Raw genomic sequence first — 27063 nt, forward strand, 5'->3', positions numbered from 1 at the left:
ACTGGCAGTGCGCTGCTCCTCATCTCTCTTCTCTGCTTCTTTTGTTCATCTCTCTCAGCCGCCCACACACCTACCGTCCCTCGGGCTTTTCTCTTTACACTCTTGCACACATGCATTTGCATTTGGCTACTTCATATGTACTTTGTTTTATTTCTTCGTATCCTTTCCGTTCTCTTCATTACTATTAGACACTCGGAGATCCTGTGTGTGTGTGTGTGTGTGTGTGTGTGTGTGTGTGAAGGCAGGTTCACATGTAGATGCACAAACAAAAACAGACACAGAGCCTATATTTAGTGCTTTACAATACAGATGTGTGGGCAGCAGCCATCTGGGGCCCCAAATAAAACAAAAAGTAAGTGTGTGTGTGTTTGTGTGTGTGTAGATGTGTGTTTGTGCGGCGTAGGGCTAAGGGCCAAACTTAAAGTAGGGGTTCGAGGATGGGGGGCCTGTTGTGGAAACCCCCTCCAGAGAGCTGGGAATCTCAGGGGAGAGTGGGAAAAACATCCCGACGGTCATCAATCAAAACTTTGGTGACACAAATGACCAGAAACAAGGGGCCGTTCTCTATCCATGTCACTGTGTCACCTCCGCCCCACAGCCATGTCCCGCCCACCTGCGCCGCTGCCCCATAGGCCCTCGCCGTACGCCGCCCGATGCGATTGGCCCGTCGGTCCCCGAGCGAAATCGTGATCCCCTCTTGGCTAATTGGGTCTTTGTTATTGCGCAGTCTGTCGTGGCGCTGAGGGAGAATGAAACGTGAAAAACGTATTATGGTGGATGGGGGAAGAGTGGCAGGTCGAAGCGGAGAGATCGTTTTTTGGCGTCTCAAAGCGCCAGATGCTCTTCCTGGGTCCATTATGATGCCTTACAGGGGATCGACATGGTTTCGGCGTAGCAACTGTGAAGACACAAAGCGAGATGGAGACCGGCCGGGACGGAAACTCGCACAAGCACATACATGCAAATGCAGGCGAACACACGCTTACACATGCACATACAGTTCCCTGTTTCAAACACTCTCCTTGAAATCTGCCAGACACTTTCTACTCAGTGCTCTTTGTTGGTCGATTTCAACAGAGGTTATGTCAGCTTACCTTTGTGCATGTCAAACAAGGACGTAGAAAAGTGGAACACATTGCTGTTTCACCTTTTGTGGTTAAGATGTACAACAGTTAGAGGGAAGCCCCACTGGATCAATGTAAATGAAAGTATTTGTTTCTTCAAGCTGCGCCTCCATCGAGAGTGATTGTTCACCACAGTCTTTGAGGGAGGGAGGGTGTAGGCGGACGGGTCATGAGCCTGCTCTTTGTTTGCTCCTCTACACTTCTACACGAGGCCCAAGTCCTGCGCCTTTCTCTGTATGACTGCCTCATTATTAAAGAATGATTCTCCTGCTCCTCCTTCTGTCCGTACTTGTGGGGATATATAGATGAAAATGACCAAACTGTAGGTGACAGACGATGAGGGAATGACTGAAGTTCACTCCTCATCTTTTTATCCTTAAAACAGCCTCATTTGAAAGATCCCTGAACATCCATTGGGTTTCTCCTCCTTCCCCCTAACAGCCATCAACAGGTGGCGCTGTAGTCACGCTCTTCGGCGCTGCGCTCCTCTGGACAAAGAGCATCCAACAACCTCAGCTGCCTTGAAGGCAACCAAATTCAAGCAGTCCAGCTCTTTGTGATACATTCATGATTTGGTATTCATGTGACAGACTGTGGAGATTTTTAAAAAACAAGCAAAAAAGCGTGACTACGAGACGTTTGTGACCCCATGCCTGCCGGCAGCCTTCAGGGTTATCTCTACTAAATGTCACTGCTGACGCGCGGCACAGACCACCCAAAGGAGTTTAGCATTTGTTAACTGTATCCTCCATTATTTACTTTAAATTAGTGGTTATAAAGTGGGGTCCTAACTGGTCCTACAGTGCCTGCTTGGGTTTGGTCAGGAAATTAACGAGTGTCTAGAAAAATAAGGAGACATGTCACCATTATTTTATAGATATAAATGATAAAATATACATTTAAATATATAAAAGTTATTTCAGTCAGTTGGTGAGCAGGAAAGTGTGATATTACTGGTCATTAACTCCTTTTTTAATCTCTCGAGACTACAAATAAATCTACCCACTATTATCTAAATCCCTAAATCGTGTCCTTAACTTGTCTTTTTGGGTAGAAAACGACACACTGACGCCGGTGCGGGCCGCAGTACTGTATGTCATTTGGCTCTTGTCATTTGAATTACCATTAAGGGAGGCATCTGAGTGGAAGAGACCGCCCCAGTATCCGCTGCTGCATCCAACTCGCTTTCACACTTGGGTTCATTCACACACACTTTTCCCACCGGGATGGAGCCGCTTCAGCCAGCGCGCAGAGCCAACGGGGAACACACACGCGTTCACACGGCACACATGGCTGCAAATCTATGGCGAATATTTTACACCTTCATCTGGACAATAACACTTGTTTCGAGTTCGAGGACGAGGATTTATCCACCCAACGAAGGTGAGTGCGTAGGGAATGTCTGAGCTGTGTGACACCTCCGGGTTTTCCGCTCATGCACGCTGGGGGGGGGACACCGCTGCGTGCGCTCCGTGCGCGTCCTAGGACGGCGAAGAGCAGGGCGAACATGCAGGAAACGAGAACAGCCCAAAAAGTTGGATTTGGGGGAAATTTTCACAGTTGCTACTTCTCCTGGTTTCCCGCGGAGTTGTGCCCTCAAGGAGTTCAGCTGCATGTTCTCTCTTTTTTCAGTGCTGTCCTTTGTTTCTTGGATATTTCCACATGATCGGGCCACTGTAGTGTACAGTAAAGTGAAAGATTTACCTTTAATTCGTGAATAGATAAACCTCCTGACTCATACTCCCGGATTGTTTCTGTATACATGAATAAGGTTTGATGTCATTACATCAATACTAATACTTTGAAATAATTCTTTATACTATAAATGTCCTCCTCCTTCCAAATTGGTGATCTTGTGCTGCGGTAAAGTGCAAAAACTGCAGATTCTCACTGCCAAAGAATGTGATGTAGAAACTGTAGGCTGTTTGCCCTTAAACCACCTGCATGTGTGTGTGCATTTTAGTGACCCTGCTGGATACCAGGACAGTGCCAGGAGAGCTGAAATGGGCAGCCAGTCCTTCAGAGGGAGGGGTGAGTGGGAGCTCTTTTTTTTTTTTTTTTTTTTTTTTTTTTAACAGATACACTGTTTACAACCTGTTCTCTCTTTGCAAGACACACTCACACTATCTTTCACTTACACACACAAGCACACTAGCACACACTTGGTCTGGAAACTGTAAAGAATCATCCCACAGATTTTGAAATGTGCTGTTGTTCACCAAGCCTAAGTGCTAATATGAGATTGCTGGCGTCGTGTTTGGCACGCGAAAAGGCATAAACCAGCTTGGTGGTGGGTGTCATTTTTTAGGGATTTTTACTACCATGCAGTTGCCAGAATGAATCCTCCCAAATATCTATTTTATTTCATGTCCTCTTATCGTTTTGTACTTTCTGCTGTTGCACACTGTGATCAGCCATCTTTGCGTCCTTCCTCTTCCTCTTCCTCCCTCTCTCTTTTGCTCAGTGTCTCTCTCACCTCTTTGTTGGTTTAAGAGTTATTGGTGAACTTGACTCGTGTTTTTTCAGTCACCATGCTCTCATTCTCTCACATGCTGCTTGATTGACGGGGTCTTGGTCTGCACGCACTGAGCTTTTGATTACAGCCAACCCCCACCTTAGCCATCAGCTACACACACACAAAACACCATCTCTGTGTGGTTGGGACAAGTGCAAAGCTTTTTTCCTCTGACAGCTGTGATTTCTGTCGGCTGACAAAGACTCCAAAAGAGACGAGACAAGGAGGCATCATACCCCATGACAGCTTTTTTACAGCTCCCTTCTTCAGTACACACATACCCTGCAAAGACACACACAAGCAACACACAAGGACACACAAACACACACAAAGCCGTAACCATGTGCTCATGCTCATGCTCATGCTCTTGCTCATGCGTACATGTGCTCCTATATTCATATACTGTACATTGAGGAGTGCACAGTTACAGACTAAAGAGCCAGACCGATGCTGGATTTTTGATGCCGATAACATGTTAATATTAGAATAAGATAAGATAAGAGAATAAAAATCTGATAATGGTTCTTCAAACCAAGCTAACCACTAAGCTTTATTGTCAAATAAGACAATAAAGCTTAGTGTTTAAATACAGTTTCAACTGTAAACTGGAAAAAATATTTAAAAAAAACAATATAAGAAACATAAATGATTAGCTTGAATTAGGAAAAGTTTAGGTCAAATGTCTACGAAAACGAAGCAGATGAAATATTTACTGTGCTGCAGTTTCTTTTTGCATATCTGGCAACCTATACATCAATATGAATTTATGAGTATATCTTTAAGGTGTCAACATCAGCCAATAAGATCGGTCCTGATGACATATCGATCAGGCTCAATTAGACACACTCACACACAGACTCCCTCCTTATGACACACACACACACACACACACACACACACACACACACATACACATTCTGACATTCTCCGACTCCCCCTCTCCTTTTCTCTCTTTCGACACGGCACATTTAGTGTGTATACAGCTCTCACTAGAGCAGATTATTATTCAGTGGCAATAAAAAGCCAATTTGGAGTTGGGAGTCTCAGCGGTCATTTGAAGGGTCACAGTACAAGGCAAACAGTCAGCTCTATTGAGATGGATGGTGCAGGGAAGGTTGAGCCTGCTTCACTTGTATGGAAATGTGCCTGAAAAACCTTGGACTTGCAACAAATCTGAACCACTGTCAACTGCAGAATATTGATGCAAGAACGAATGTTAGCCAGGGAGGTCTCAGAGGTCTCTCTAAGGTCTCACTGAATTAGAGGATGTGCCCCAGCATCTGAACTGTATTTGATCTTGTTTTTCTGAATGTGTGAGGACAAACATTTTAATAGAAAGTGCATAAAAAACAGCTAAATTCGCCACAATATGCTCTGGTGACTACTTCTATGAGGGTATTTGTTTGTTAAAACGTGTGTCTACTAGATGAGAATTTAGTTTGGAGTTTCACTTTCTGTCATGCTATCGGTTTCATCTCATACCAGTACAGTATGAAAACAACGTTCAGAGACTTAAACCTTCCTGTAATCATCAGCGTAAACATTTAGCCACGTGCCATCAGGGATTGTTTTAACCCTGAGTGTAGTCAAGCTCTGACATCTGAAACATGAGAGTGAGTAACCCTTTAAACACAAGACACTTTCACATTCACATTATCCTTTTCACAATATCTTTGTCTATTGCTTGTTTCCCGCGTTCTCATTTTCTGACATCACTTCAAAAGCTACTTTGCAGCTAATTGCAGCACTGTAGTTTTGCTCTAAACTGCTTAGCCATGCAACAATTTCATAACTTTGGCAAATACTACTCACTGATTAATGATGGCTTTGATGGGGCATCTGTTTTAATGGTGTTTCATGTATCTGTAAATTTATTTTCATACTGTTGGCACTAATTGAAACCAGTGGATGCTTGGAAAGTAGGAAGTCAATCTAAATATTTCTGATACATATTGCAAACTGGTGGCCAGTAAGGATGCATAGTTTGTAGCTAACTGGACGCCATAACAAGTGAAGTGATACAAATGTGTGTGTGTTTGTTTTCAGTGGGAGGAGGTGAGCATTATGGATGAGAAGAACATCCCCATCAGAACATACCAGGTGTGCAACGTCTTAGAGCCCAATCAAAACAACTGGTTGAGAACAGACTGGATCCCTCGGTCCGGCGCTCAGCGAGTCTACGTTGAAGTGAAGTTCACCTTGAGAGACTGTAATAGCCTGCCAGGGGTCACAGGCACCTGCAAGGTACAACAAAACAAATTTCTAACATCTTGACAGAACATAATGGTCACGGCATGGTTTGGGCGAAAATTAGATGACAACAAAGAATGCCAATGAAGGCTTGAGTTCTTTAACATGCTGCTGCTGATGGGGGTTTATTGTATATTACAGCTGCTGGTTATTCAAGCACAAAACCACCTTTGGCTTATTATCATATTAGGAGAAAAGATGAGCACTGATGATGATAGATTGATGCCTCGGTCTGACTTTTTTTCTTTCCCTTTTGTCTTGCAGGAGACATTCAATCTATACTACCACGAGTCAAACGAAGACAGAGAGAGCTACATCAAAGAGAGCAGCTTCATTAAAGTGGACACTGTGGCAGCAGACGAGAGCTTCACCCAGGTAACACTAAACTACTGAGTCAGGCTTTGAGTTCTTTATCCTCCCGCCTCCGCTCACTTTAATTTGCTCTTATCTTGAAAATAAAACCCCCTGCGGCACTTAGCTGTGATTTTTTTATTTGTTTTACAAGCACTTTTATCTCGCATGTCCATTCTGTCGTCCCTGGAATGTTGGCAGGGTGCTTTTGCTTCGTCCTTATTAAAATTACTTCTGATTTTATGCATTGTAGGCACCTCAGCTTATTCTACCTTTGCAATCAATAGAGGTCAGTCTGGATGAGAGCCAGACACTGAAATTGTGAATATCAGCCACGGTTCAATAGTAACTCGTACTTTAAGTTGAACAAGCGAATTGAATTAGTAAGGGCTGAAACAGTTTACTGCACTTTTCATTAATGTAACTCCAATCTCTCTCTTTCCACCCAGGTGGATGTCGGTGACCGCATCATGAAACTGAACACTGAGGTGCGAGACGTAAAGGTCACGACCCGGAAGGGTTTCTACCTGGCCTTTCAGGATGTAGGCGCCTGCATCGCTTTGGTTTCCGTCAGAGTTTTCTACAAAACCTGCCCGCTCACCATCCGTAACCTGGCAACATTTCCCGACACTGTTACCGGGGCTGATACGTCTTCCTTAGTGGAAGTCAGGGGGTCTTGTGTCAACCAATCAGAAGAGAGAGATGAGCCTAAAATGTACTGCGGTGCTGATGGAGAGTGGTTGGTTCCTATTGGCGGATGTCTCTGCAACCCAGGATATCAAGAGAAGGGTGGCACGTGTAAAGGTGAGTGATGCTGGATGCTGCAGAGCTACTGTAATACTATACTTGGCTGTTTATTTGGTTTTGTGATGGTCCAAAGCATCAGTTATAGACTTCATGAGCGCTCCTCTTGTGTTGCCACTTCAAAGTCCCATGTCTCTATGAGTATCAACCATTAATGCTCGAGTTAACGAGCTATTCGCCATGATGGAAAACAGTGACAGATGTGGTTTGTGTAGTAATTAGCACCCGCTTGTATATTTGAAAGGAATCAGCATTTGGATTTTTGATGGCAGATATAATTTTTTGACAATAGCAAAACTCAGACGCCTTAAGATAATAATTCAACATGCTGGAAAACACACTCTTTGGCTTTTTTAGCCAAGACTTAGATGAGAGGACTTTTACCACTATCATATCCGTCCGTTCCAAATGAACTTGGAGCCAAGAGATGCTTAGCTTAGTACTAAAACTGGAAACAGCTAGCCTGGTTCTCTTCAAAGGTCAAGAAAATCCACCTACTAACACCTCTAAAGGTCACTGATTAACATGTTACCAGTGCACCGCACGTCCAATATGCGCCTGTTGTTGCTTTTCCTCTGGTATTGCTGCTGCAGATTTCTGTAGACTTCACACAACGACTTCACACTGGAGTGTATGCACCGTTTGGGTGCAAAAGATCACACAAACATTTTATGGCCCCTAGCCTTTTATTATATGTAGTCATTGCTAACAGCCAGCTGTTTGGGCCCAGGCTGTAATAACAGCATTAACAAAAGCAAGCACCAAGTGTAAAGTTGATCAGATGAACAGTTGTCGGGCGTATATACATATTACCTTCCATGTTAGTTAGATGCTCTGCTGGTGTCGACAAGACTCCAGAAAGCTTTGTTTTTGTATGGATACAAATAAAAAAAGACATAATGTGTTAATTAGCATGTGGGTGCTAGCAGGTGGATTTTGTCACCTTTGGAAAGAGCAAGGCGAGCTGTTTACCCACGTTCCTAGTCTTTGTGCTAAGCTAAGTGTCATCTGACTACTGCCTCATTTTTAACAGACAGTCTTAAGAACTGTGTTTTCTCATCTAACTCAAGAAAACAAATTAGGTTATTTCTCAAGGAGTCAAACTATTCCTTTGAAATATCAGTACTGGGTTTAGCAGTAACAATTGTTAAACTCTTACATGAAACCTCAAAGGTGTAACTCCTGATAACTGACAGTAATCACATTATGATGCTCAGTTTGAATATATCATCATTTCTTCAAACTTCAGTATCCTCAATCTAATTAGTTTATCCACCATCACTTAACAAATCCAAAATGCAAAGAGTTTTTTTTAAGTCCCACAGTATCAGTTGAAGCTCAGTGTGAGGTGTGCTGACATAACAACAGCCATCTGGACAAAAATGTCTTTCTATCACTTACAGATCTGGTCTGAACTTTATGATAACAAATATGCAAGCTGTTCACACCTCTCACCAACATACATGTGGCGTGGCTGACGTGTAATGTTTGGACGACTGTTGTGATAGTGAAGACTACTAAATGTGCGTGTTTGTGTGAGAAAGTGGGGTGAACGGGGGACAACAGACTTGGTGGAGACACTTTTACAACATGGCTTCACTCTCCCTATTCAGTCATATACACAACAGACACACAACGTGTTCACACACACACACACACACACACACACACACACACACACACACACACACACAGATGGACGGAGACCAATAATAGAGAAAAAGGAGAGCGACTCACTGATCTGCTCCCTCAGTTTTATTTATGAAGCCTATCCCAGCAGGCTAATTGTATAACAAACAGACCCATAATTCAAAGCGAAAAAACAAGAGATGCTGAGAGAGAGAAAGACAGAGAGATGGACATAAAGAGAGGGATGCAGTTAGTGCCAGTTGGCGATAAAGAGGGAAAAAAACTTGACTTTTCTCTTTGCAATAAGAAGAGCATCAGCCAAAATTCTCTATGTGACAAATGTTCTCTAAAGCCTTCACCCTGCTTCCCCCGTTTGTTCTCTCTGAAAAGAGAAGGAGGTTCGTGGGGTGGTCCCCTGAGGCCTGAAAGATGTTCCTCCTCAACTAGATTTAGGAGAGACCCTTGACTTTGTTGAACCTCCAGCAGATGTGAAGTGCCATCTATCTATCTGCTGCTCTCTTCTCCGTCTCCCCGCTCTCACTGCCTGTCAGTGTTTTTGGCCGGGCTCAGCTGCCTGAGTGGAAATCCATCAAAGTGTGGATGAATACCGAATACTGCTCAGTGAAAACTCTGACCCTGCAGTATTGGATAGACGCTCCTTCCATTTTAAGTTTGAAATTCGCAGAGAGAAAGAGAGGGGGAGGGCATCGCGGGAGGGAGGGAAAAGGCAGATAGATTTGAGAGGAGATTTAGATGAACTGTCTCTCCTCCTTTTAAGGTATAAGAGACACAGGCAGACAGACAGAAGCGTAGCTTGGACAGACACTCTGATCACAAGTGGGTTCATGTTGAACACTGCAGAAAAACAAGTGAATCATGTGTCCTCGCATTTTGTACCAAATAGCTTAAAGGAAACATTTTTGGGGGAGTAGTTTATTTTCTTGCCAAGAGTTACATAAAACGATCAATAAGGACGCAGCTCGTGGGCCAAGACATAGTCCTGCACACAACCCCCCTTATGACCACAACTTGATGTTTCTTCATTTTGCTCATGTTTTTGTACCTATCAAACAAACGAGGTATAACAGATGCTAGCTGTTTGCCCCTGTTTCCACTCTTTATGCTAAGCTAAGCCAAGTCTCTCCTGGCTGCTTATTTTATTAGCAGAAATGACCGTGGTAACAATCTTCTCATCTAACTCGCTTCAAGACACTGAATGTGTGTATTTTCTTAAACATTTCCTTTAGCTTCATCCATGAAATACCTCTTCAGAATTCAGTCTTGTATGTTTCAAAATGTTTTCAGATTCTTTTCTGTTTTAAATGTCTGCCTGAAATCTATCTAAAGTATATCTAAAGATATTATATACATATTGTATATATCTTGGACAGATTGTTACTTTTTTTTCAACAAATTTAGTTTTTTTCGTGACATTTTTTTCATCGTGGTAACTGTTTCAACAACCACTGTTTGCCTGTGTAGATATTTTTACTGTCTGACCTACGCTTCTGCCTTTCTAATGCCTCTTGTTGAGTTGCGTAGACTTAGCTGAAGTGGGGAAATGTGAAAAGTTCATTTTCAGTCTTGACACCGGGTAACGAGGATGGAGAGGATGAGAGGAGAAGCTGGGGAGAGGAAGAAGGGATTAGATGTTGAATGGGGCGAGAAAGGGATTGAAAGAAGGCCACTGACAGCATAAGGCATCAATACAGAGCCACCCCTCCCCCGCTGGGGGGTCGTCATTGGGTGCAAAGGGGACGAGTAGAGAAACACAAGAGAGAGGGAACTCCCCGTCTTTTCTAAACCCGTGGTTAAGACCGAGGTCATGACTGAGCCTGATGAAGACGTCAAAAACTCTGACTGACAGCCACACACACTCACATACAGAGAAAGTTTAGCTTCAGAGTGCAGGGTCATGACCGAGCTAGATGAAGACGTCAAAAGTTTGACAGCTGCGATCCGTCTGGGAGGATCGGAAACGAGGGAGGAGAGACAAGAGATAGAAAGAGGAGAAACAACAGAGAGAATTTGAAATGTGAACGGACCGAAAGGCGGAATGAAAGAGGAGCCTTCTGCTTTTTGTTCCACTGTCTCTGCGCTGGCCTCCTTTTTCTAGCGTCTGATTCTGCTCAAAGCCTGGGAGGGTTGGAATGTTTCTCTGTGTGTGTGCTTGTGTTTTTGTGTTCTCCGCGTCCAGAGAAATTTCATGCCTGCGCTTCCTTCCAACGCACCTGCAGTGTCTCGTCAACAGCAGAGAGCGTTTGGACGAGAGAGATGAAAAGAGGGAGAAGAGGGAGGCAGGGAGAAAGACAGCCACACTGAAAGAGATGATGACAGAAAGAAAGAGTGAGCGGATGATAGAAAGAGTGCGTAATCGCTGTATTCAGGCCCTCTAATTATTGCATCGCATTTCTGGACTCTGGACATGTTGGATTGCTGAACTAGTGTGTGTGTGTTTCAGTGTGGAACTAGCGTGTGTGTATCAGTGTGCACGAGTGTACATGCCTGTGTACTGTATCTCTGATTTTCTGCCTAACAAAGCCCTCCCTCCCATATACTCTCAGTTTGGAGGACTGCCCAGGAGTGCCTAGAGAAGAGTGTGGTGGGGCAAACAGAGAGGGAGGAGGAGTGTGTTTCTGTGTGTATGCATGTCTTTGTGTGTGTGTGTGTGTGCGTGCGTGCGTGTGCACGTATGGCAGGTGACAGAACAGGCAAATGAATGGCACGAGTGATTGTCTGAAGCAAGCCAATCCCAGGTGGGGGGGAATGGTTTGAATTCCACTGCCACATTCTAAGCATGTGTGTGTTTCCGAGTGTGTGTGTGCGCTATTGTCTCCTTCTCCCAGGTTGTCCCAGGAGGAGGTTTGCCAGCTCCACCGATCCCGTCTGTAGCTCTCTGGCATCGAACAAGCCCCGCTCTCGCTCTCTGTCTTGCTCTCATTATCCCTCCATTCTCTTCTCTAACTCCTCTCCCTGATCCTCGGTCAGGGGTGGGGGTGCTGCTGCTGGTGGCAGGGGGTGATCTGAGTGTGATGGGGAGAGGAGGGGGGTATTGTTGTTGAGCCCCTTTCACATGCTAATGTTCTCACTGTTGGCTTTGGGCACACACACACACACACACACACACACACACACACACACACACACACTTCCCTTTAAGCAACCAGTTTTTGTGAGTACTTAGATTTAGACAAACTTAAAGCTGCGGCCTCCACTGAGCACATTCCTTAAATGCAAAGTGATGTGAGAAGCTAGTGTCCATGTAAGATATGAGATGAAATCGATACCAAGCTCTGTTGGAATCTGAGTTTGAATTTTAAGGTGTGTGGGTGTGTGTGTGTGTGTGTGTGTGTGTGTGTGTGTGTGTGTGTGTGTGTGTGTGTGTGTGGGAGGGGGCGAAGAATGAAGACATACAGTAGAGAAAAGATAAGAATCACATCTTATCTCCAGCATTTCTTTGGGTTTTCATTAACAGGGCATGACCCTGGTGATTAATAGTGTCCCTCCCTCTCGTGTGACAGTCTATCAATCTGTCCATCCATCCGTCAAACTGTCCCTCCCTCCCTCCATCCATCCATCACCGAGACAGGTGTCAGACTGGAGCGGTCAGGGGTACTTCCTCCATCTACACCCCTCTAGTGGGAAGGAACAAGGGATGATGACAGATAACACGGGGTCAAGGAGAATACTCACACACTCCCACACATACAGTGTGCCGACAAGGCTCTTAGTTGGATTTGCAGTGAGCTGCATTTGCATTTTAGGTAGCAGAAGAATGCATATGCAAATGCCGACAATGCTGATAGTAATCAAAGGGCACCTTCCCCTCCGCTCCTCTCCCTCCTCCTCACTCGCTCTCTTTTTTCTCTCTTCACCTCTTTATCTCTCGCTCCTTGTCAGTCTTTTCTCTCCCTGTCTCTCCCAGTCAACCTTCCCCATCCTTGACACTGTCTTGTCACTTTCTCTTACTCCAGCTGACAAACAGCTGATTACAGTGTATTCAGTCTGCTGCTAACAGGCAAAGTGTGAACATGCCCATAGACACGAGCGCACATGTTTATCCAGGCTTTTTCCTTATCTCACCAGTATCTTTGTTTCCACATCACTCCCAGTTTACTGGTTCAGCTCTGGCTCTGCACGGCCCTCGGTAGCGCAGGGTTAATGCTGGGTTAATGACGTCCTCATGAGCTCTTATTCCAGGTCAGCAGCACTCACCCCCCCTGTCGTAACCAGCGCTAAAAAAGACACAAAAGGCAGAGAGAATAGAGACATGAGAGGGCGCTGAAGGAAGTTTATAGCTTCAAATACTTGCTCCTTTCTTTCTCTTCCTCCTTCATTCTGTCCTCTGTGTTGGAGACAAGGATAGAGGACTGGGTGGGACAGAGACAAAGACTATGTGCTACCCCCCAGCAGCTTCTTGTTTAGCCCTGTAATCAACCCTGAAGTCCTTAGCAGGTCAAATACTTCTCTGTCTTTCTCCCTTTAATTCCCTCTCTTTCCCATCCATGGCTTACTTGCCCACATTGATGATTAAAAACAAAGGAGCGTGCACAACAGCAACAGAGTGATAAAGCTGTATTTTATCTCGCATTTGATAATATCAGCTGACATATTATGATGGTGAGTCACTCAGTAGATGAAAGCCAACCTTATCAGTTGTAAATGTGTTTATAAATTTACAGGTACAGGTTTCGACAGCGCAGCTTTCAGCCGTGTGTTTGCGTGCGGTCTCTTTTTGAATTGGTACCGATATGAAGCCATAAAGGTTGGTAGCCAGCTACAAAGCTTTCTGTGGATCTGACACGTGGAGAGCAGAGGGATATAGAGAGATATAGCAAGAGTGAGAGAGTTATTGGAGACACAAAGCCAGATAAGTAGAGGTCGAGGAGGAAGTGCGCAGAGAGCGAATGAGGGAGGTTGTGAAAAATGTGAAAGGGGAGGGCAAATGAGTGTGTGAAAGAGCAACTCTTCGGAGGCTTGCACAGATGGGGCAGGATGGTCGGTGTGAGTAGATTACAGAGGAGACTTCCTCCCTCTCATCTACTGATGAGAGTGTCATAAAGCTCTCTGACACACTCGAATGTACGCACACACATCATTCCCACATTCCTACCCACTCCCTCTGGGATGTCTTCATCTTCCTTGGAAACGTGAAAGTGTTGAAGAAAAAGGAGAGGTTTGGGAAAGATGGTGGGATTGAGGAAGGAGAGTGAATAGGGCGTGATGATGAAAAAGAAGGTGATGAGAAAAATGATTGCAGGGGAAACAAATAAAGGATTTCCTTCTGAAATTAACGAGAGAGGAAAAAAGGCTCTAACCAGTCACGCTTTGCCATCTCTTTTGCTTCACCAGTGGATGTCAAGCAGTATAATTATGCACTCATTTATTGTATTGTTGCTCTGTCAATGCCTGAATTCCTTGGTACACAGAGAGAAGATTTCTCTCCTACCACTCCCCCCATCTCTCTCTCTCACCCTCTCTCTTTCACTGTTTCTCCTCTTTCATATATTTAAATGTCAATTATATTTGTGTGGGCTGCCAGCACAGTGGAGTTTTGATGTATTCAGTTCTACTGTTTCTGTGTGAGTGGGAGCTGATCACTAAGTGTTCTTTTAGGTGTTTCTTTCTTTGCTCATCAAAATCAAAGATAAAAGAAGTCATAGTGCTCCTCCCACTCATGCTATATCTATTTCTCTCTGTAGATTTTTCTCTACAGTTGTTTATCTTTGGATCGAAATGCAGTCCATGTGTTGATTAACTTGTTGTCTGGGCTGTCTAAGCTGTCAGTATGGCAGACAACAAAGACTGTATCAAGGGTCATGGGTGAGCTGACCTGAAATCTATGGTGACTCCACTGCTTGCAGCCCACATCAGGGTGGACCTTAATTGCTATAAACGGACTAAAAACATGGTTATTTTACATGTTTGCTGTTTTTTGTCACCAGAATATGTTCTGTGTGTTTCCATAAATCATCACACTCCAAACAACAGAATTTGAAGCCAACATTACTTAGCATTTAACCAGTAGGATAATGTGAAACCGGAAATATGCATCGTTTCCTGTGTGATTGCGTACAAAAGGACTGCAACTAACACATTTTTCATTTTTGATTAATCTGCTTGTTATTGTTATCGTGATTGTTCTGTGCAGAACTGTTTGTTCTGTAAAAAGCTGCAACATCAATCATAAATTCCCAAGCCCATGTTGACATACTTTTATTGTCGAATTATTTTGTCCATCCAACAGTCCTAAACCAAAACACATTCAGTTTAATATCACTGAAGACAAAGAAAAACAGAAAATACATACATTTTATGAGTTGTAAGGAAAAAAATGCTTCAATCAAAACTACAACTACAATCTAAATTGTTGCTGATTAACCCACTGTGACCTAACGCTGCCCCTGAAAAACATGCTATAAACCAAGGCCTGTTTCGAAAGAAGCCCGTAAAACCTGAGCGTTTTCTGAAAAACTTAACAGAAATTGTCAATGTTTACTAAAACCTTTATTTCTCAGCCTCTGTAGCAGATTGAAACATGAAATGAGGAAAAATTTGAGATCCTAAACCTTTGGCTTTATTTTGAAATTTTGGATGTTACTTTCATAAACATAAAAAAAAAAATAGATAAACAGAAAAATTTTGGAAAGCTCCTGTAATGGTGACGCATCGTTGGGCAGGTCTGTCTTTACCTCTGGCTTGCTGCGATACTCGTTCTTACAGCGTAGGTGATAGTTCCCCCGTTCTCTAGTCATCTTGGAATCCAGCAGATTCTCCAAAAATCCTCCTCCTCCTCCTCCTCCTCCTCCTCCACCTCCTCCTGCTCAAACATGTCTCTCACCCTCTGAGCCTTGACTAGTCAGTTGGCAGACATCATAATCTGGGTCTGAATCTTGTTCTCAAAGTAACTGCAGTACTCAGCATCAATGTGGCCCCCCTCGCTCAGGATGTCACCCGAAGCACAACTTTAGAAACTTTTTTCCCACATGGAGGCTAAGACTAATCCCATCCCATAATGCACTTTGCCTTCCCAATGTGTATTGCAGTGAATCAGAATACATGTCATCTGTCACGTGTCTTTACAATGATGATATCATCTAAAACATGCTCACATCACATCTAGCTGTCAAGGAAGAAGCATGCAAACGTTGCACCAGGACTTAAAGGGTTAATCTTCTGTTGGTTATTTGACTAATCGTTTCAGCTAAAGGACACATGTACGTTTGTCCAAGTGTGCACAATAGCTGAGTATGAAACACAAGTAAAACTGGAACCTGCTCATGAAAATATAGCTCCATAGCACCACTAGTGGTCAAAAATCCCACAGACCACCTTTATACAAGCCCAGTGTTCTGTTCAAAGTAACATGTTGTCACCTCATTTATATACTTTTATGTCAATGTGATTTAATTTTATCGAGATTTTCAGATGCTGGTGCACATGGCCAGGCATTGTTACTAAAGTGGAGCTTTAAACATCTCTGTCTCTGTCCCTCCACAGCCTGTTCTGTGGGTTTTTACAAGGCCAAGTCTTCGGATGCAGGCTGCTCGAAGTGCCCTCCGCATAGCCACTCGCTCAGAGATGGGGCGACTGTCTGTGACTGCAACTCTGGATTCTTCCGGGCTGACAGCGACCCTCCCTCCATGGCCTGTACCCGTAAGAACACACACAAACACACACACACACACACACACACAGACACATACTTGTGAAACAATGCATAAGTGAAAACACAGAAATTATGTGTGTGCATTGCTTGCAAATAAAAGCAAAAAAAGCAGACTCATTGTCTCCCAACCTCTCTATCTCTACCAAACAGAGGGAGACACAGACTTGTCTGAATGCCACCCCTGTTTCATGATCCCATTATTTATGACCAAGCCACCATCTACATCCTGTCTGGGAGTGATAACTAAAGACATTGAAAAGTGAATAAATGTCCCCTCTCTCTCTCTCTCTCTCCCCCTCTCTCTCTATCTCTCTCTCTCTCCCTCTCTCTCTCTCCCTCTCTCTCTATCACTCTCTCTCGCTTGCTCTGTCTGTCTCTTCCTTACTCTCTGAGTAGGTCCTGTGTGAAAGACTTTGAGACCTCGGTCTGTGTGTCATAAACTTAATTATGCCTATATACAGCACATGGTTTCCTTCGCCTGGGAAAAATGGAAACACACACTCACACACACACACACACACACGTACTCTCAGACACACACACACAAAAAGAAATACCACAGAAGAAAACATCCAGCCCATCAAAAACATCTCTGAACAGTATGGTTTTCAGTCTGATGCCAGATGTCTACATTTCAACCCGTGCCAACAGCTCACAGCAACCCCCCCCATACACCCCCATACTTCCACGTGCTTTATGTGCAGTATGTACTGTAATGTAAAGCTTGATTGGGTTTTGTTCATACTCAAGCTTATCCCTGTCTGCTCCTCAGAGCCCCCATCAGCGCCACAGCAGCTCATCTCTGTGGTGAACGAGACCTCGGTGGTCTTGGAGTGGGCCCCCCCTCGCCGGCTGGGAGGACGAAGTGACATCAGCTACAGTCTGGAGTGTCTCATCTGTCAGACGGGGAGCCACAGTCAGACCGACGGTAAAGGCCTCCCCAGGAATCGCAGCGTCTCCCAGCCTGACGCTCAGCACAGTGGCTTAGGGATGCAGTCAGACCAGGGGATTGTGGGATCTGAAGTCCAGTCAGGGAGAGGTGTCTTCCAGAGCAGGCCAGTACCTGGAGATTACCCGAGACTCGGCTCAGGCTCCAGCTCCGGGTCCGGCTCTGGCTCCGGCTCTGGCTCCGGCTCTCAGCTCTGTGTGCCCTGTGTCTCCGATGTGCTCTTCTCTCCCGGCCAGACTGGCCTGAAGACCAGCAGGGTGGTGGTGAGCGAGCTCAGGGCCCACACGCACTACACCTTCATCGTCCACGCACGCAACGGGGTCTCCCAGGCCAGCGGTGCAGGAGCAGCCCAGAGTGCGTCTGTCACCGTCACCACCAACCAAGCTGGTGAGAAGAAGTGTTTGAGTGTGATAAATGTGATTGTCAGATTGATGACTCCTGCAGCAACACGAAATCTGCTTATAGATGTTGTCCGTAAGTGGGTCAGCACAATGCAAACTGCTGTTCACTGCATGTGGGCCTGCAGGGAATCAGGGCCCCATGAGTAATGTTCAAAACAGCGGAAGCGTGATATAAACAAGCTCTTTATGTAGCTGCACACTTGCATGCTAAAGCTAGAATCCACCCTAAAGTCTGCAGTGCTGCAAAAACAGCTATTGGTGAGGATTCAAAATTAGTGAGGAAATGTATTTGGAATACATACTTTTTGGCACAATACTTTGGAATCTTTGGAATCTTTTCTGAAAATTCACATATGCCTTTGTTTCTGAAAGATAGTCCAGAGAATCTTATATATATATATATATGATGAAGAAAAACAGACTTAACTAGAAGCAGTTCTGTATTTAAATAGAGTTGCTAAATACTTTTATTGACTTTGACATGTATTTCAAATAGATTAGCACCACTTTTTGATACATAAAAGGTGACCACATTGTAATAATACATAGTAATAAAATTACTGTACATTACAAATGTACTTCACATGCATTTTTATCATAATGCTACAATAGAGGGTTAAATCGAAGAATTCTGATGTTGAGCAAGTACGCGAGGACACATCCATCATGCAGCAGGCAGACAATCCAGTCCAACTACAACAGCACTGACACTAAAGAAACACAGCTACAACGCACTTTTTCACTTAACTGGAAAGTCTTGCTCTTACTATCACTCTCATAGTTGCCATAGTTATTACTCTGTCCTCCTACACCCAACAACAGCTGAATTAATTATAGGGGTGTTCTCAAGAGCATTCTGGGAAAACGTAAATCACTGACTTACGTACGAATAGACAGAGCCTGAGGCTGAGGGGAAAGTAGATGCAACATAGAAAATTACAACATTGTATAGAAAAATAGTCGAGCGTCAGAGTGTGTAAGGGTGGGATTTTGCTTTTGTCAGCTCTGGATCATAGAGGTGTTTTAAAAATCACCCAGATTTTATGGCGTGTTTCATTTTAGTTGTGAGGGTGTCAGCTGGTGTGTGGCGCTCGTCACACATGCTCCCCATTAGTTTTTAGCATGTGTGGGGTTTTTTTTTTTTTTTTTGCATGCTGTTACATCTCGACTGTCGTTGCTTTAAGTCTGTACGGTGGCATTTAGAACGGCACACCTGCTTAGTTCCAGGTGCCCTGGGGAAATAACTTAGCTGTGTGCGCACAGCAGAGCGCTGTCTGGGATGTCTCCAGTCCAGCCAACACCACCATATGGCCCGATATCATATGAACAGCCACATAGGAGGACAAATACCATAAAGGGGTGGAAAATGGAGGGATGTAAGGGATGTAAAAGTGGAGAATGAAGCTAGTCTCTGTGGAATAGGAGGATGTAGGTCAGTTCTCAGGTGCACTGTGTCAAAGGGATTGTTGACAAACAGGCACCATGTATGCCTTCTGAGCTGTGAGGCTGTTGATGTTATCTTATTAGCAGCATCATAGAGTATACAGCATGTCATTCACCTTTATACTTTATTGTCAGTTATACTATTGTCACTGAATTATCTCCCCACATCTTTCTCTCCCTCTCAGCTCCCTCTCCGGTGTCATCCATCCATGCCACCGATGTGACCAGGCACAGTTTGTTGTTGGCGTGGCAACAGCCAGATCGACCCAACGGGGTCATCCTAGAATACGAGGTCAAGTTCTATGAAAAGGTGAGGTGCCCGCAGGTTAATGCAGCTCAGGCGGCTGTCTGGAATGTCGATAAGTTGGCGTGCTGTTTGCATTTCACTGATGGTGAAGATGGATTTGCAGTCAGGCATTGAAAAGAGCCCCCTCTTTTTGTTCCGTCTAATCAGGATCAGAGAGAGAGGTCCTACCGCATAATGAGGACCTTCTCTCGGAGTGTCGATGTCACAGGTCTCAACCCCCTCACCGTGTACGTGTTTCATGTGCGCGCTCGTACAGCAGCTGGTTACGGAGAGTTCAGCTCCCCGTTTGAATTCTCCACCAATTCAGGTATTCTGACAGTAGTGATCAGTAGTTTTAGATGGTGCATTAAAGTTTGGTGTGACAAAGTGTTCAACTTTGTGGTTGGTGACTTGTGTGTCCTTCCCCATTAGATCCCTTCCCTCTGATTGGAGAAGGAGTAAATTCTGCCTTCCTGCTGCTATCTGTCAGTGGAGTTGGAATTTTACTGCTGATATCTGCAGCTGTCTTCATCATTAGCCGCAGGTATACACACACACGCACACACACACACACACACACCCATATAAGCATCCATACAGGCAGACAGGTTGGCTAGAAGTTCCCCATCAGTGCATCGCTGATGTCAATGTATGTCCTGCCTCTACCTTAACTACTGCTTTTGAACTGCCCCATCACACACAAACAACACACACCGCTCCCCTGCTATAGTGGCTAAATAATGTCTATGTGTTACCTGGATCTTTTAAAGGGGATTAGAGTGGAGACAGTGATAATCCCTTTGTCCCTGACGTGTCATTACTGTCTCTTCAGCAGCACAGCATGTGTGTCAACTTCCGTTGGCATACACACTCACTCACACAAACACACACCTGCTCAAGCACAAAGGTGTTTTTGACAGTTTCTTTGTTTAACGGAAAACGCCTTTTATCTTGCACTACCTGAGGCGTCGCCCCTCCTCCCTCTCTCCCTTAAATGCTTTCATCTGCTCGCTCTGTGTCTTTCCTGCTGCTCTCTGTTCTCGTTGTCATAGCTTTCTATTGCGGCAAATCCTGAAAATCCCAATGAATGCACAGCGCTGCTGAAAAAGAAAATAAACAAAGTTAAAAACAATGTGACACATAGGTTTGACATTTTATTAATTCTCTTAACTGTAAGAATCAACAACAACAAAAGCATATAAGAGGTGAAAAGAAATGGTTACGGGAATGCTCTCACAGACCAGTTTTCTGTGTGTGCTGAATGTCAATTTCATTTGTCTCATCAGGAGGAGCAAGTACAGCAAAACAAAGCAGGACTCAGAGGAGGAAAAACATCTCAACCCAGGTATTGCACGCACACACACACACACACACACACACACACACAAACCTAATTCTAACCTTAACCTTAAAATCGAGTCTTAGCCCTCAAACTGCCCTTTGAAGTTGCAAGTATGAGCCAAAATGTCCTCACTTTCCAAAAATGTCCTCTCTTCCAAGGTCTAAAACACAAATTGGTTCACATAGCTGCACAAGTACAAACACACACACACACACACACACACATGTGCACACATATACTCTGTTCTGTAAAAGAGACAGATGGATGCTCTTCTCTTCAATCCACCTGCACACACATTTTACACATACTGCCAAAGCATATGCAGCAGTTATACAACTCATATTTCTCACCGTCCTCTGCATCCCCACCTCCCTCCGTCCTCGTTTCATCTCTTCTCCCACGCTCCTCCCCGGCAGGAGTTAAAATCTACGTGGACCCGTTCACCTACGAAGACCCCGATCAGGCCATCCATGAGTTTGCCAAGGAGATTGACGTTAGCAGTATTCACATCGAGAGGGTTATTGGCATGGGTAAGCCTGGCATGAGTGCGCATACATACACACACAAAGACACACACACATACACACACACACACACACATACACAAATCCACACACGCATGCTTACTTGGCGCTGACACTTCTGTTTGCTCTGTGTGTGTAGGAGAGTTTGGGGAGGTGTGCAGTGGTCGGCTGCGTGTTCAGGGAAAGAGAGAGATCTATGTTGCCATCAAGAGTCTGAAGGCGGGATATTCTGACAAACAGAGGAGGGACTTCCTGTCTGAGGCCTCCATCATGGGACAGTTTGACCATCCCAACATCATCAGGCTGGAGGGTGTCGTCACACGATGTAAGTTGTTTACAGAATCTGCAAACTCTTAGTGTCTGAGCTTGTGTTTTAATCCAGCCTAATACTTCTAACTCTTTACCTGTTTAGGCAAGCCATTGATGATCATCACAGAATACATGGAAAATGGATCCATGGATGCTTTTCTTCGGGTACATGCATTTTATTGTCTTGTTTTTACTCTCTCTCTAGTTTTCAGTTGTATTTTTCCAGTGTACTGACAACGTACGAATAAATGCACTCACCCACGATGGCCCAGCTAGTCATGTGTGTCCATGTTAACCTTTTTTCTGTCTCTGTATTTTCAATCTCTCAGAAACACGACGGCCAGTTCACAGTGATCCAGCTGGTCGGCATGCTGCGTGGCATCGCCTCAGGTATGAAGTACCTGTCAGACATGAGCTACGTTCACAGAGACCTGGCAGCTCGAAACATCCTGGTCAACAGCAACCTGGTGTGCAAGGTGTCTGACTTTGGCCTGAGTCGAGTTCTGGAGGACGATCCAGAGGCTGCTTACACTACAAGGGTAGGACATACACCAAAGTAATTTATTCATACAAACTGGATGTGAACATCTACATACACTCTGCTGTTTGTTTGTCTTCTGATTCCTGCTGCATCATTTATCGTCATTTAAATTAAACATTTACAGCCTGTTTTACTTGCATCTTTGTTGTTATAAACTGAATTTGAAAACATTTGTCATTGTTCTAGGAGGCCACTGGGACTTACCTTTCCCCCGGAGGGAAGATCCCCATCAGATGGACGGCCCCAGAGGCCATAGCCTACAGGAAGTTCACCACGGCGAGCGACGTGTGGAGTTACGGCATCGTCATGTGGGAGGTGGTTTCATACGGAGAGAGACCCTACTGGGACATGAACAACCAGGACGTGAGTCATTTTTGTATCGTCTTAGCTTCAAAAACAACAGAGAGAGCCCCTTCCTGACACACTTTGCATATTTAAAGGATAAATGGCCACTCAAAAATACTGCATCACCTCCATTGTCCTAAAATAATGAATTCAAGGAATGAATGATCCACATCCAGAATATGGGTTAGTCTAGCAACATGAGTGGTAACACAACCTCACAGGCTGATTTAGACAAACCCCCAACAAATATTGTCTTTATTTGGGAGTGAAAGCAAAAGTGACTGATGCTTTGTAATACTGTGTGTGTACATGGCAGTTACTGTCGGTCAGAGTTAAATGAGGAAGTAGCTAATGAAGATAATGATAAGATATAATAATGAATGTTTATGGTTTGAGCAATAACGTGAAGATTCACCCTCATTTTCATTTCGAAATAAGCGGTTTATATAATACAGTCAAAGTGGGGATTTGCTTAAAAGCTGTGTGTGTGATTGCTGTGAATGCTGCCTATCAGACTTTAGCAATGAAGTAGGGGAGTAAAATGTTATCAAAACTGAAAGGGAATGGACAAAAAATATTTAAATAATGCTCCAGTTTCTTGTCAACATTACCATCAGTTTCAATTTTCCTTAAACACAGTTTGTGTGTTGTGAGACGTCAAATGTAACTTTTACTTGCCAAAAGTTAGACTTAAATCAGCTCCATTTAAATGGATAAATAAGTGAAAAAGGCACCACTTATTTTAAGATAAATAAACCGTCCTCTGTGTGATGTACTAAATTCTGACCCACTGTCTTTGACCTCTGCACCGTTTGAAGAATAATGTTTCTTTCCTTGAAATCATCCACAGAAAGGGCAGTGAGCCAACATTTTGCTCACCAGTCACAGGACATTTTATTTAAGATAAATACTCAGACTTCATGAAAAATTACCAGAAATGGCTGCTCCCTCAGCCAAGCACACGCTACATACATTTAAGGGAGATTTACTTGTTCTGAGGAGTCTTGAGATCTGAGACTAAAATCCTATTTCAGAACAAATTTGCAATCACTTTGCCATCAAAGCTTGTTAAGTTTGAGTAGGTCAAAGAGCCAGTCTGGCATATGGAAATTTCAGTCAAACATGATTGATTTCATTTGCAGCAGTGTGTATAGTCTGACAAAACTTTTCTGATGAGCCATTCTCTAGTCACTTTATCCATCTTATTTAATTTCTTTATTATTTTCTTTTTGAAGCAAATTAGTACACGCTGAGCTGCTCTTCTTTTTTTCTTTTTTTCCGTTTGTTTTAGTGAAACACTGGGGCTTAGATTTCTCTCACAAACAAACACAACTGAATCATCTCTAAACCTTATGTTTTTTTTTTTTATAGTAACTCCTTAACTGTGACTCAGTGCCACACTAGATACTAAAGCAGCTTTTGAGTTTGTAGTATTTTCATGTTAGAAAAGTTTGACTGATTTGTCCTGTTTGACCTCACGGCCAGCTGAGCTGCAGCAGAAGATGTGACACACAGCTCATGGAGGCAATTAATGTATAAAAAAACCTTAACTGCCAAGTCAAATCTGAACACACAGACACAGTACATATTCTTAAATTCGGTAAGAGTCACTTTCTGGGCAAATCTATGAAATACATGTTCATGTATAGGCTGAAATTGGACGTGGCAACATCATACTTCCTGTTTACATGCACTGAAGCCCCCAAATTACTGGAAAAACACTTCCATAACTTAGAGAATGATTATTCTCCAAATAGGAGTAACACAAAGAATAATAATAGGACTTACAAAATCCATTAACATTAACTTTTTTCACGCCGCATTGTAACACTCAGCTGTCTCAGTTTAGTCTGAGCGGTGGGCCCACAGTGTGAGACTGATGTACAGTATTGTCCCACAGTCTAATGTACAAAGGAAATAGAGGAGCTGCTCACAGCTGCAAAAAATTAAAATAAATTGCAGATGGTGGTGAGACCGCTCTGCAGAGGTCTTGGAAAACAACAAAAAAGCAATAAATCTTTGACAAAAGGTTTTGCTTTTTTTTGCGAAATGTAAATGACAGTGATGTAAATGACATTTTGAGTGATGTTTGCTGGCGCATGTATTTTATCATTTCCTGTACAAAACCATAATGTACGTTGATTTATTTTACACTAACTGCAAACACAATATACTGTGACAGTAAGTATACAGTATGCACAGTGTGCACTGTATACTATTAGTTTACAGTATGGAATAAGGGGCAAACGCTGGCATCTGGGCTTGTTTCAGCTACTTTCTCCTGTTTTGCATTGTTTTAGCTCAGCACTAGTGAGATGTTTTACCTGGACACAGGTTTTGGAAACCTAGCTTTGGATCTAGCCTGTTAAAGAATGGAAAACCTCCACCTCTGTCGCTCCTGTAGGTGATTAAAGCGATCGAAGAGGGCTACCGTCTGCCTGCTCCCATGGACTGTCCTGTGGTGCTGCACCAGTTAATGTTGGACTGTTGGGAGAGAGAGCGAGCGGAGAGACCGACCTTCAGCCAGATACTCAACATGCTGGATAAACTCATCCGTAACCCCGGGACTCTGCGCCGCACAGGAGGAGACAGGTACATACGGTGCATGTGAATACAGGCATGGATGTGTCCATACAAGTACACAGAAATAGGAAAATAGCCTAACACATGCATTCGCACTGTATTCACACCTGCACCTACAGTCTTTCACGCAGATTCTTAGATGTACGCCTAAGAACACAGCCTCAGTTGTTGTTTCACAGTCCAAACTATTTCATTACTTTGCCACCACCAACCTGCTCGCTCTCCCTCTCTTTTTTACAGACCCACAGCCACTGTGCTGGAGTCAGGCGTGGGTTCGGAGGTGTGTGTGTCCGTCGTACCGCAGGTGTGTGTGCCAGAGTGGTCGGTGTGTGTGTGGCTGCAGTCCATCGGGATGGAGAGGTACAGAGACACTCTGGCAGCAGCAGGATACACCAGCCTCGACAGCCTCCTGGCTCTCACACACCAGTAAGTGCACCTTCATGTTGGGATGGACTTAAGTGCCTCATCACATTTCTTAGTGCAGAAACACGAGCGAGAATCACGTCTCTGCCTTTGCTCAACAACCAGGTTCCATATTTTTTGATATTACAGTTGCACAAATGTATATACTCGCACACATAAAAGAGAAAGAGACATACCGTGCTTGGTGTGTGTGCAGTGTCACTCCAAACACTTCTGAAGTTGGTATCAAGTTAATGAAAAAAACAGAGCTTGGAAGAGAACTTCAGATTCGGCATCTTTTCTTTCCTCCACTTACCTCACTGCTTATGGACGGAGGAGGTTTTAGACGCTGTTCACTGATCCAGTAAACACACAGACACCTTTACAGTCCATCATGATGTCAGTAGAGGCCTTACAGCATTTGTGCTACATCATTACACAAAAATGTTTTGATTACCCCAGTTAGTGAGTAATGTGTTTCTTTTTTTTGTCAAACTGTGAAATTTAATTAAAGGATAACTAGACCTTTCTGTTACAAACAACAGTGGGCTTATCTGACTAAATGGTAATTGGTTGTCAGAGGTCTGTTGTCATCCAAAATGTATTAAAACACATAAAAGAATCACATATTGACATATCTTCCTCAGGTGCAATGTGTGTAAAGTAAAACAGCTTTGCAGCTGTGTTTTCAGGTCACCGAGCATGCTCAGGGATGTGGTTTCTTGTTAACATTGCGTTGCTTTGTTGCTTTACTCTTTTATGTGCTTTAATAGCTCTCAATGACAATGAGGAGTTCTACCGCACCAACAATATCAGGCTATTAATTGTCAGGCTGGTGGTTAAATGGCTGCTCATGTGTCTTTGAGCAGACGCTGAATAGCTTCGTGTTTGGGGAAAGATTTAAGTCCCTTTGGACGAATGTTTCAGCCAATTTTTCTGAAACTGTTGATGGTGAAAAAAAAATATCCTGCCCAGCCTTATCCTGTGTATACAGCATGTTGTGGCTTTGTGTGTTTGAACATGTGTATCTCATGTCTCTGCGCCCACAGGGAGATGGACAGACTTGGAATAATAACACCGTCACACCAGGACATACTAATTGCTAGTGTGCAGCAAGAAATATTGTCTCAAATGCAGCACATGCAACACACAATGGTTCCAGTCTGAGGCGGAGAACGGATACAAACCTGTTTTGAGAAGAATTTCATTTACCTCATCCATGCACTTTAGATGGACTGTTCACCAGTGGAAATACGAGCAGTGGAGTAAAGTGAGAGCACGGAGTGAAAGGAAGACAGAGAGAAAAAGAAGCAGCACTTTTGTGAACTTCCATCCTGTGGAGTTTTCTAAAAACCACGATCCGGACGTGGCCACAGATAGTATTCAGCTACTGCGAGCTTAGACTGAAGCCTCATCCTCTTACCCACTTCTACTTTTCCTTCTTTTATTATCTGTTTTGTGAAGGCTGACTCGTAAGGCTGTGCATAAGCAGAATGGCTTCCAACTTTTCTTTCGCTGCTTTGGGCTTGACTTGAATAAAATGTGTTTTGTGTTTGCTCATATGTATGCTGGCGTTTGTGGGTGTGTGTGTGTGTG

General features: G+C 43.9%; 1 protein-coding gene across 2 annotated transcripts; it reads left to right on the forward strand.

The window, feature by feature from the left end:
• Positions 1-2435: 2435 nt before the first annotated feature.
• On the forward strand, positions 2436-27063 carry LOC139214882 (ephrin type-A receptor 4-A-like). 2 transcript variants are annotated; one of them, XM_070845827.1, is made up of 20 exons: positions 2436-2507; positions 3088-3155; positions 5686-5883; positions 6154-6264; positions 6690-7044; positions 16174-16329; positions 17115-17240; positions 17433-17678; positions 19321-19445; positions 19590-19749; positions 19854-19965; positions 20708-20766; positions 21180-21293; positions 21427-21612; positions 21700-21761; positions 21926-22135; positions 22324-22500; positions 24887-25074; positions 25306-25491; positions 26517-27063. In XM_070845827.1, the coding sequence occupies exons 3-20, from the start codon at positions 5704-5706 to the stop codon at positions 26632-26634; spliced, it is 2871 nt and encodes a 956-aa protein (XP_070701928.1). In that variant the 5' UTR covers positions 2436-2507; positions 3088-3155; positions 5686-5703; the 3' UTR covers positions 26635-27063. The 2 variants fall into 2 exon arrangements, with proteins under 2 accessions (XP_070701928.1, XP_070701929.1); XM_070845828.1 differs by having other exon boundaries at positions 22327-22500.

Source organism: Pempheris klunzingeri, chromosome 15, assembly GCF_042242105.1.
Source record: "Pempheris klunzingeri isolate RE-2024b chromosome 15, fPemKlu1.hap1, whole genome shotgun sequence".
Taxonomy (NCBI): Eukaryota; Metazoa; Chordata; class Actinopteri; order Acropomatiformes; family Pempheridae; genus Pempheris; species Pempheris klunzingeri.